Source organism: Mesocricetus auratus, unplaced genomic scaffold (genome assembly GCF_017639785.1).
Source record: "Mesocricetus auratus isolate SY011 unplaced genomic scaffold, BCM_Maur_2.0 Super-Scaffold_100676, whole genome shotgun sequence".
NCBI classification, from domain to species: Eukaryota; Metazoa; Chordata; class Mammalia; order Rodentia; family Cricetidae; genus Mesocricetus; species Mesocricetus auratus.
Genome location: NW_024429266.1, coordinates 130,219,040 through 130,231,990, shown reverse-complemented (window position 1 = coordinate 130,231,990; position 12,951 = coordinate 130,219,040). Strand labels below are relative to the sequence as shown.

Genomic DNA, 12,951 nt, shown 5'->3' with positions numbered 1-12,951 from the left:
ATGGGTGGTTCAGTGGTAGAATTCTTGCCTTCCAATATTCTTTTTTAAGTGCACATGAATCCATAAGGTTTCTTTAAATTTTAAGGATCATATAACAAGGTAAGTCACCTTCCTTAATAGGAATGTACCAAAAAAAAGTATGAAGAAGAACAAGAATAATACATACAACACAGCACTTATATATTCCTACCCTGAGTCTTTTCTTTGACCCATAGAAAAAAATATGCTATATGAAGTCAAATCAGTTTTGTCTCCTGCTGTTTTGAATACCTAATCATTCTCAAGCTTTTGCTGAGTCCATCAGATGAGCTCAGCCAATCCTGCAAATGGCTTCACCCCAACACATCCTTGCTGATTTGCATATGGACAGAAGACAACCCACCACTATGAGTATTTCTGCAGAGTGTGTGGACTGCATGTGTGGAAGTCATTCTCAGTGAAGGTACAGCATCAACATGGTGGTCCTAGCTGGGCTCCTTATAGTGCTGGTGTTCTGGTTTCCAGGTAAGGAAGACAGAAATGGGGGAGCAGTGTGGTGATTACTGCTTTGCTATTTATGGAAATTATCCTATAATATGGTTAATACTAGACATTTGTTGTATTTTTCCAAACTCAGGTGCAAAATGTGATATCCAGATGACTCAGTCTCCATCCAGTCTGTCTGCATCTCTGGGAGAAACTGTCACCATCACTTGTCATGCCAGCCAGAACATTAATAGTTGGTTAGCCTGGCACCAACAGAAACCAGGGGTTGCTCATAAACTCTTAATCTATAAGACTTCCAACTTGCATAAAGACATACTACCGAAGTTCAGTGGCAGTGGATCTGGGACAGACTACTCTCTCACCATCAGTAACTTGCAGCTTGAAGATGTTGCTACTTATTATTGTCAACAGTATCAAAATGTTCCATTTACAGTGATACAAGTCATAACAAAACCTCTTAGGAGTGCATTGAAGAAAGACTGAGTGCCTCAGCTGCTTGTTGTAGTGCCTACACCTGCTAACATTTTGTTGCAAGAATTGGCTGGGCTTTGTAGGTCTTTTGGAGGATTGCAGAGAACAGCCAATGTGGCTCTTTTATTTTTAACTCTCCTCCTCTCAGGTCCATGAGCACAGACATGAGAGCATATCTTATATTTCATTTAGAAGCAGTTTCTTTTATGTTTATGTCATCCAAATTCTCCACTCCTAGTGACTCATATGGCAACAAGACACCTCTAATGATACCTCCAGTAAGATTAATTCAAGAAACTGCTGTCTTGATAACAAAACATCATGGTCTGTGACATGCTTTGATTTGATGCTGCAATATCCCATAAAGCTTACATTGTAAATACTTGGCTCCAGTTTTGGATACTTTTATAGTAGTTTCTAGAATTCTTAGTTGTGTGTGCTCAAACTTAATGAGGTAGTTCAATGGAGAGACACTTTGGAATTTTTTTATCTCTTGCAGTTTCAAATTGAGCTCTTCTTTCATGTCCACCATGGTGCTAATGGAGTGACTCCAAGTGCCTTCCCTCTATTTATGTCCTTAAAGCTCTGAAAAGCTGACAGAAATGAAATCTGTGATTTTTAAATTGATTCTATCAAGTATTTTCATCATGATATTACAAAGGTTACTAACATGAGGAGTCTACTATTTCATGAAGTACACATTAGAATTAGGTTATTCTTAGTGTTTACTTCAGTACACTGATACACAGCGTTCTTTCTCCAAAAAGCACAAGAATGGTTTCTATATACAATTTGTTGCTGGAAACAGAACAATTGATTTTCCAGATCCTTCCCTATCAGCCCATAGAGCAGCATGCATGTGCTAAAGACTTTCAAGCTGTGTAGTAAAGCTGTAATTGAGGAAATTATAGGAAACATTGTGTGGAAAAGTACAGTATTGAAAGTACTTATAGTGCAGAGAATTGTCACATGGAGATTTTTTTAACAAAATGAAGATTTCTATTAATTTGCATAGTGACAAGAAAAAGAGAAATGACATTGTTGTAATGGCAGTCTTTAAATCAGATTGAAACTTGTTGGTATACGGACTATTTTGGCCAATAAGTTGATTTTCTAGTATGATTTACCATAGTATTGATCAATTAGTGGCCTTTCAATGAAAATTTACAATCAAAGTACGAGAATGTAGCATCAATCAGCAACTTCATGAGATACAAGGATAAATGTAAGGATGACAGTATCATCATGTCAGTACATTGCAATTTGGGAACAATTTTCAGTGAGTTTGTGCTTTCACTGATATGAGAATTTGCACTGCAAGTCAGAACCTACCTCGTAACCAGCACCCATCTTACATTTAGAAGCCAATTGGCTGAGCATCTACTTCATCTTATATAATCCAGTAAATATAAAATACATAGAGTGTAGATTCCACGTTTCTGTGTCCAAGTTGCTTTTCATATATCAATTGCCTTCATAGCTACATCAGTCTAACTAATGAGGCCATCAAAATTCCTTACATACAATGACTTTTGTGCTTATGAAATGGTGAGTAGTATACTGTAAAGCCAGGTTACTTTTGGAAATATGCTCAACTGATGTAGGCTAACACAGTCTAAGAGCAGTGGGAGTCATTCTGGTTTTCACTTCTGTGCCTCTCAGTGGATTATATTCTGACTTGCCCTACTGAGTGGGAGATATTCCAATAGTGATGACAGCAATACTTTAGAACAGTTTCAGACTCCAGGCTACTAATAATCAAGGTAATATCAGTTCATTCACACTGAGACTTAATGGGACCAAATCTTCCAATTTGAATGCACCACATAGCAGCAACTTAGAAGATTTTTCTGGTTTTTACTCATGCAATGTTGACCGATGCCAGGAGCCATGGCAATAAATTCAGCAGACAGTTAACAATACTGAACAGGTCCGCCTAATAAATGAGTCACTCTCTGATGTTGAGTCCTATTAGGCATGGACAGTGTAATCACAAATTATGAATACAGATCATTTCTTTCTGTATTTTGTAACATCATCTGTTGATAATACGTTTTGCTCATGAGTAAATATTTCAAATTTGGGGCATATTTATTTCTGTGTCCAACTGACATGAAGATGATTTCATCTTAAATGTGTAATTTTGAAGACAAAAAATATGCTTTCACAGCTGGGAATTTTGTTCCATGAAACTTTGAATGACTTAGAAAATCTTTTTCATTGTAGTCACAAACATAACTTTTTAACGATTAGCTGATTACAATCTCAAAGTAAGTTCAGATTAGACCAGATACCCCTGCTAATTGGTTGCAAAATAAATGTTCCCAAAATGCATGAGTATGGTCTGCAAGCCTCTAACACCTGCACAAATGGGAGTCTCTCAACAGAGATCCTGTGGCTATACCATCACATCAGCACAGTAGCTACAGCCTGCGTGTCTCACACAACAATTATATATCTCTCCATAAACATTTCAATATTTCAATCTAACAGAAACTGGTACTTTTTGAGATTGTTAATAAAATATAAATTTAAAATTATTACTACATTGTATAGAATATAATGCACAGTTTCTCTCTCTCTTTTTTTTTGTTTTACAATACAGGGTTTCTCTGTATTGTTTTGGATGCTGTCGGTCCAGCCTGGCCTAGAACTCACAGAGATTCTCCTGCCTCTGCCCTCCGAGTGCTGGGATTAAAGGCGTGTGCCACCACTGCCTGGCTCAGTTTCTCTGTTTTTAGACTCGCCATTAGGTTAGCTTTATAACTCCTCTAGTATCCTTTATACTCTATCTCCTTAGTAAGAAAAAAATAATGGCTGGTCTTACTTTACAGCTTTGGCTACCGCACTAGCTAGGAAACAGAAAGATTTATTATATGTGTGTTATCTAGATGACTCTGCTTCTGATCCTTTGCTCAAGAAATTAAATACTGTTGTGTAACGAAAAAAGAGACTTGAATTCCACAGGAGAAAAGAACGAAAGGAACCATTAGAATACTTGTGTTCCTTTTGCTACCAACTCAGATAGAAGTCTAGTTTCTCCCAACACCATGGATTTTTTGCAAACCCTGTGTGAAGCCTTGTAGTTGGTTCTCTGAGACTGTAATAGACCAGCAAGCAATGGTAGCTTTTACCTCCAGATTTGCAGACAAGAAGATTGGGTCTGGGATATTTGGATTTCACTGACATCCAAATATCCCAGATTTGGACCCCTGCCCTGTAATCAGCTCCTATGAATGACAGCCTTCTTCCCTTACCAGTTGTTCTTTCTCCTTCATCATCAAGAAGGAATGCAAGTATACTGTGTTCCCCAGGCCTAGCACCATATTTTATCCACCTGCACTTCTGGTTCGAAATTTGCTATCTCCTTCTCAAATTAATTTTCATCACATTTCTATTTGTTGAGACATAGCAAAACAATCATGTCTGGTGAAAGAAATTATGAAATTTGTAGATGGAGTTTTCCTTTATTCAATATATGGCCTTCTGCCTTGCTTCCCTCACATAGAGTCTATATTATGTTTCCATAAGTTCTGGAAATTGGCTGATCTATTAATATTTAGTATGTGCTCATTGACATATACTCATAGGGTTAATGACCTTGCTTTTCTATCAATTAGCTGCTAATATGCACATTTCCATGATATAACGTAATCAATATTATTTATACATATATAAATAGGGGATACCCTGTTGAATTTGGGTAGACAACTTCCCACCACAGGAATGGCTTGATTATCAGTGTGCTGCACTAGAGTTTGTTCATACATGATGATTACTAATAATTACCACTCAAATTGTAATATACTCTATGTGTTTGTGAGTATGTTTAAATGAAATGCTTCATCAGTTATATTATGTTTTTAATAAGACATAATGTCATTAGTGGTCCTCAACAATGAAATAGATACATATTTTAAAAATGTAAAACATTTACCATGTTAAAATATTAGACATTTTCAATATTTTTTCTAATCCACAATGACAAATGATCATTGAAAGAACTAATAAAACATTAAGACAGATGATCCTTAAACCAAAATAGGGGAATGATGGGCTTTAATTCTAGGAATATCATATTAGACTCATTATTTACTTAACATTTTTGGAATTTAAAAACAGTGATTTATTCTAGCAGATGTATTATTGTAAAACGTATTGAGGGTGATATACTACAACCTATTTGGTGTAAAGAAAACTCTTTGATAGAAAATGAAAATGTTACAATTAAGGAAGAGGATATCCTTAGATTACAACAAACACAGGAGATCATTGGTTTCCAGAAAACTACTAAAATTGAGCAATAAGCAAAAAGCCATGAATTTAACCCTGGCTTGTCTATTTAACAATTTGCTCATCTGAATTTTTGGTCAGACACCTAAAAATAGTACAACATCTGTTTTCCATGACAAATTGTACAATTCCTAACTGAGGGTAATTGAAAGAAGTAGTCAACAAAGGAAAAAAAGATTGGTCAATATCTGAAGCAAAATAAAAACAACTGAATCAATTTTCTTAGACATGGTTCAATCCCTAGTGTTTAAGAAAAGCAAAGACTTTTTATTGGGGTTATTTTCCAAAGCCTTAAACTGAGTGCTATTCCATCATATGTTAATAACTCAGCTGGATTCCAGAACTGTACGAGAATAGATAGAGTTTTTGTGTTTCCCTATAAAGAGGGCGTAAGTTTGAATTCATCTTATGATATAAGAATGGATGGACATATTATTTATATTGTTCATGAAGATCATTGATTGAACAATTATATCTAAGGGATGACTGTATTATTCAGAATGAAGCAAAAATTGTGAAAAACTGTTCATTTTATTAGCTAAACACTTTAGAGAAAATATCCACTAATGATCACTTCCTTCCACTCTCTTTTGCTGTTAGCACAATCCTATTTTCATGAAGTTAGATAAATTGATACACTGGAGAGGACCAGAAGCTGCAATTAAAAGTTGCAAAATTGTTACATAATTATTGAATATTGAAGCAGGAGTGTGGATAAATTAGATGGCTGAGTTTATGCAAACAAGAGAAAACATGAAAACTCACATTGCAGTTCTTCTGGACTTATTTAGGATCACATGGTCAAATGATCAGATTGCTTTTCTCCCTTTTGAAGATGGACTTTAGAAGTTTACATGTTCCTAGGAATACTTCATCTGACTTCAGGTATTTGAGATTTTGGAAGCAGTAGTTAAATAATAAATTTACTAGACTAGTTAAGAGTGTTTGTGCGTGTGTGTGCGTGTGTGTGTGTGTGTATTCATGTGAGTGTTTTGTTAACTCTGTTTTATAAATCTCATTTCTTCTCATAACTCTGTTATTCTTGAAAGCTTATCTCTTCGGATAAGTCCTGAGAATCATTTCCATGTTTTTGATGCTAGGCCTGGAAAAGAGGACAGAAATTTAAGACACGTAAGACATACAACTTTTTCTCTGAACCCTATGTAAAAATATCACATTGGATTTTAACTCCAAGCAAAGAGAAACACTCTGAACAGCTGGAAACACCAGGAGGAGGAGTCAGGGCAGCCTGTAGTATCACTTTTGCTTCTCTGGAAGGTTTATGTCAAGAAGTGAATCACTGTGGGAAGAAAAATCCTACCCTGCAGGCAGAAATAAGTTGCACATCTTCAGAATGCAGGCTGCTGATCTAGAGAGAATACTGTGTGCAGATGCATAGAAAATGAACCTGGATGGAACTCCGTCTTTCAAGTTGGTTGCACCATAGATCGGGAGGTTAGAAGGATTTCCTGGTTTCTATTGATACCATGCTAAAACACTGTAAATGTCCCCTACTTGCCCAGCATGTGATGGAGACAATTTCTTCCAGAGATGCAGTCAGGGAGCCTGGAGATTGGGTCATTTCGATGTCAAATCTGGCACCTGAGACTGGAAAATTAAAAAAATAACTTCCACAGAGACCAGCCAGATCTGACCACAGTTACATGAATTCCAATACTGTCATCCTTACCTGTAAACCAGAGTAGCAGCAACCCCAGGATCTGAGTAGCAGTCCTCATTTCTGTGCTGTGAACTCTGTGAGCCTGAATCAAGCATAGGGTGTGACCTGATGATAAAGAAGGTTTTGGGTCAGTGGATAGTGGTCTAGACACATGAAAATCAAAAATGACTCATTGATTTATTTTTTCTTTTGCAACTCTTTTTTTACCTTTTAAAAAATTAAGTGAGAAACAAGCTTGTTTTATATGCCAATCTGAGCTCTCTCTCCCTTCCCTACTCCCATGTCCTTGTCACCAGGTCCTCCAGTTCCCCACCCAATATCAACTCTTATTCAATGGGAGGGTGTGGCTCTCTAAGGTGAATCCTCAGTGACTGTCATTTCATCCAAGGCAGGGTCTAGACCCTCCTCCAAGAGTCCGACCATATTTTCATATGGGCACTCAAAATCTATTTGTACACCAGGGATAAATACTACCCTAGTTCCCATAGATTACCTAGGCCACCTCACTGACACCTACCTTTAGGGGTCTGGGTTAATCCCATGCTTTCCACACAGCCATCAATCTGGTGACCCATTGCTCCCCGTTGTGCAGGTCAACTGTTTCTGTGGGTTAACCCAGTATTAACTACTTTGTCCATCAGTTCTCTCTTTCTGACATTGGATTCCATGAATTCAGCTCAGTGTTTGTCTGTGGGTATCTAGCTCTGCTTTCATCAGTCTCTGGTTGAAGGTTCTGTTTCCTAGACACCCTGGCAGTGGGATTATATGCTGGCACTCCTCTGTTTCATGTCTAAAATCCATAAATGTGTGAGTACATACCATGTTTCTCTTTTTGTGACTGGATTACCTCACTCAGGTGGGTTTCATCTAGTGCCATGCATTTACCTGCGAATTTCAAGATTCCATTGATTGTTTCCACTGAACAGTACTCTGATCTCCAATGTGTAAATGTATCACATTTTCTCTCTCTACTCTACAGTTGAGGGCATCTAGGTTGCTTCCAGGTCCTGGCTATTACAAATGATGCTGATATGAACATAGTGGAACAGACATCCTTGTTGTATGAATGGGCATCTTTTGGATATATGCCTAAGAGTGGAATTTCTGGGTCTTGTGGTAGACTGATTAACCCCACATCTGACAGGGCTGATTTCCAAAATTTACAAAGAATAAAAGGAGCAAATCTCCAAACAACAAATGATCCAATCAAAAATTGGGGTACAGAACTAAATAGAGAATTCTCAGTAGAGGAATCTAAAATAGCTGAGAGACAGTTGAGAAAGTGCTCAACATCCCTAGCCATCTGGGAAAAGCAAATGAAAACAACTCTGAGATAACATCTCACTCCTGTCAGAATGCGTAAAATCAAAATATCAAATGACAGTTTTTGCTGTAGAGGATGTGGAGAAAGGGGAACACTCCTCCACTGCTGGTGTCGAGTGCCAACTTGTACAGCCACTTTGGAAATCAGTATGGAAATTCCTCAGGAAAATGGGAATCATTCTACCACAAGACTCATTGATTTATTACGTCAGTGACTTGATAAATGCCTGTGTTTCACTTGCATGTCAGTTCATGGTCACTTTTCATTAATTATTATTTCATGAATATATGTGTTTGCAAACATATTTATATTTCTAATATAATATGTTGAGAGCAATTAATGTTACTTTTATGTATGTTTTCAGGGCTGTGCATTTCATATTAGACAACCAGTCCTGTGCTCTTCCCATACCCTTCACACAACAGTAACAAGAGGCTTTAAAGATATGAAGTTTACACTCATATTATCTTACCACCAGTCTTTTTCATGACATCAAATACAGGGGTGATATGGTCTATGTCTCAGGAGTAAGAAGTTGTGGACAGTCTCTCCAAGAGAAAAAATATAGCACACAAAAAGAGTTTATTTGCATAGATTCATATCATTCTCAATATTCATGATAGAAAAAAGTGGACAAAAGAGAATTCTCAATAGCCAAAGAAATGTCAAACAATGCCAGACTTTCCATGTTCTATAATTATCCAAGGTGTACAATTTGATATAATCTGCATATAGGTATAATGATTTCTCTCTGATTCACTGACAAAATTTTTCCTTTCACATTTATTTTCTCAACAATGGAAATATTCCTTTCAGGTTATGGGATTATTCATTCCAGCACATTTATCAACTAAGTAATCGACTACAGTGAGTGACAGCAGAAAAGGAAACAGTTGTGACAGTGATCACCGTATCCAGCAATTGGTTGTCTAGTCCCACAGCCCTAGCACAGGCTTTTTCCTATCTGTAACACAAGGAAATGTCAGGATTCTTCATTCTCCACTGACTAACTGTGGTCAATAAATGTGCCCATACCACATTCACAGCCATTGGAAGGGACTATAAAAATACTGGAAACAAACATTATGAGTAAATAGACACTTGACCCCAATGCTGCAAAGGTTCGTTGTTTAAAGTTTGTTGATCATAATTTATATAGACATTTGTTTTTGCCTCCTTCTGTTGGATTAATTTTTCAAGAGAGGATAAGATTGTTTCTTTGTCTCAATGGAGCCCAGAAAAAAACAATAATTCATGGCAAATTGTTACTTGCTCAGAGAAACTAATAGTCCAAACCTGGGACTATTTTTCTGTTAATGATTATCAGCATGAGGAAAAATCCTACATAGATTATCACACATAAATATGTACAGAACACATACAAATGAAATCAATATCTGACTCCAAATCAGTAAGTATATTGGTCTTGGAAACTAATTAATCATGGACTTGTTGCCACAGTGTAAAAGACACCATGGTGTAGAGCCCCAGCATTGAATGTCCATAGTGGTGCACCCCTTTTGTCCCAGCTCTTTGGAGTAGGAAGCAGGATTCCACCAAGACCTACATGAGACCAGGATTTGTCAAGAAAAAAATCTAATTTTGAAAATACTTAGAAACAATGATGTGTAAAACAATGTTGGGTTTGAGTTAGAGCCACTGATCTTTCTCGTGCAGGACTAAATAAGAAGCAGGAAGTTGAGAGTTTGCACCAGCAAACCCATCTTGTTGAGAGATCTCGATCTCTGACTACAAACATTCCTTTTGTAAATTTTGTAAATTAATTTTCTTAAAAGCCATCTGTCACCTGTCAGGAGTAAATATACGAACATTGGGGTGAAGGTTAGGATGACTGCAAAGAACTTTGGAAAACCAGTGTCTCCAGAGCTGCCTCATCCAACTGAAGCAGGAACTCTTCTAAGGCTTTGCTCATCCTTCCCATTTGAAAGTAATGGCCCTGAGTCCAAAAATGTCTGTGAAAAAAGTGAGGGTTTAAATTTGTGATCAGGAAACCCAGGTAATTTCAGGAACAAATTTATAGAAGCCATAATCTGATAAACACATTTATGAGCCAGAAATAAACATAAATAATGATTTTATAGCATCTGTCATGAATCCCATGTTCTGCCTAATGATGATTTTGAGAGGAATATGGCCTTTCATTCTCCTCAGCCAAGGCTGTTGTTACAAATAGGGGTGAGCTTCTGAGACAAGCTTTACAGGGATACCATCTTGCAGTAGATTAGTTAGTAAAAAGTGCTGAGACCAGTCTCAAAGAAGTGGTCAGAGGCCTGAAGACATTTGTATATGCTAAGTGGGTCAAGATCTTGGGAACTTCTTTCACAAATTTGTACTTTTATTAGAAACACTCTTGTTTGCAAATCCATTCCCTCAATCCGTCACCCTTCCATCCTCCAGGGTTCCCACTGACACCCCCAACCCACCCATCAACCACTCCCCAGGCATCGTGAGGCCCTCCACTGGGGATCATCAAAGTCCATTACATCATTTGGGGGATGACCCAGGCCCTCCTTTTGTATCTGGGCTGCAATAGTATCCCTCCATGGGGAATTGGCCCCTAATTCCATTTGTGACCAAAGAATAAACCCTAGATCCACTGTTAGAGCTTCCATAGACATCCCTGGCCTCCTAGATGGTATCCATATTCTGAGGGCTTGGTTTGGTTTGAGCCCAAGAGTAAAACTCATGGTCCCCCAAACTACCGGAGGGGGAGCAAATTGGAAACATGAGGTGGGGTGTGGAGAGAAGAGGGGGGACACAGGACAACTGAGACAGGGGAGGAATAAAAGAAGAACACATATTGTTACTGTGATTTCTGCATGGAATAACTGTGCCTTTCTTGTAAGGTACCCCTCCCATTACATGTCCTCTGTCCCAAACTTAATCTATAACACTGAACACTATCAAGCTATACATCTTCATATCACTCTGAAACTCTTCTGTGGCTCCAGCTTCCCACTGTTTCCATCACCATTCCTGCATGGTTGTATATTCACTTAATTTATACACCAAACAGTCAATCAATATCAGCAAATATGAATATTGTTCAGGATATTAATTTTATATTGAATTAATTAATGTATACAGGAGCCATACTAATAACACGATGTGAGTGAAAATTACATTATTAGAAACTTTTTACCCTCTCAAGGATTTAAAATATCAGAGATCTATCTGGATACAGATGGCTCATTGCAAATAGGATAATTTCAGTTCTGGTTTTATAAAAATCTTTCGTAATTGTACTCATAAAGTATACAATCTTTTCTATGATCATTTAATATCAAATACTTAGGACTGACAATTTTCAGGTAAATTACATCACTTCAAACTTGGAAGATGGATCAGTGATTTAAAGTACTTGAGCATCAAGTCTACCAAATAACCTAAAATTAATGCCTTTGATGTATGGAACCTACTTACAAAGTGCATAGGGCAGTGTTAATCTGGGTATCGATTAGGTAAATCTTCACTGGAAGCTTGCAGGACCTCTAGCATAGGGTAGATCTATCCAGTACATCAGCAGGAGTAATGGGATACTTGTCTGTATACAAGATGGAAAGTTAAAACTTTGAAATCTATACATACTTGTAAATATGCAATGCTCATCTTCATACATAGACACCAAACACACACACATACACACACACGAACACACACACACACATGCACTCACATGTACACAAAGATTGATGATATTCTATTCTCCCTACTCTCATTGGCATTCACTTTCTTCTTTCCAATAATTCTTTTTATGTCCATGTCTTTTTCATTTCTTTAGAGTCCAATACTATAAATTATGGTTGCCTGGACAAGAATGGCAATGACATGTTTACTTAAGCATAAATACTTCACTAGAAGCTACACCATATCTGATGATAACTTCCCTTACCCTTAGTGATTATTAATTGCCCATGGACTCTCAGTGAGGGGTAGTGCTTTATGATTCCATTCTTCCTAATTATTTATTTGTGTGTAAGTATTTTCCTTAGGCAGGACACCCTGGGCTATATAAAATAGATAGGAAACTGAGAGTTAACACATCTCCTTGTTTTTCTCTTTGTACCCTGAATGTAAATTTATCGTGACCACTTCAGTGCACTCCTGCAAATATGGTTTGCTTGGCATGATGAAATTTGTTCTTTTAAAGCTCTATTTATTTTATGAGTACAGGTGCTTTTGCTCACATACATGTCTGTGTGCCTCATGCATGTCTTTGTGCATTAGAAATTGATGAGACATCAAGTCCATTAGAGCTGCTTTAGAGAGTGTTGAGAGCCTCTATATTAATGCAGAGCATTGAATATATGTCCTCCAGAAAAGCAACCAGCACTGTTATCTCGTGAGCTGTATTTCTTGGACTTGAAATGTAATCTTGAACTGAGAGCCATAATAAACCTTTTATTGCTTTTGAGAGAGTGTTTTATCACAGCAACAGGAATATAAACTAAGCTGATGAGAGAGTAGGATAAATACATAGAAAGAGATGAACTTTGACTGCCTATAAGACTGAAGATTCTTCTTTGATGGGACTTCTATGCATGAGAATTCTCTCTTATGTCAAATCTATGTCACTCAACTTGAACATTCAATATCATGATGACAATGTGGGCACATCTTATTGATCCTACTCTGGATGCATCTCCCAAATGTACATCTATCACTACCATTCCTG

The 12,951-nt window shown here is 37.3% G+C and overlaps 1 gene segment (V, D, J or C); it reads left to right on the top strand.

Annotated features, from left to right (window-relative positions):
- Positions 1 to 455: 455 nt before the first annotated feature.
- LOC121136537 lies at positions 456 to 969 on the top strand. The segment is given in 2 exon segments: positions 456 to 504; positions 617 to 969. Coding segments are annotated over 2 exon segments (402 nt in total).
- Positions 970 to 12,951: the final 11,982 nt, after the last annotated feature.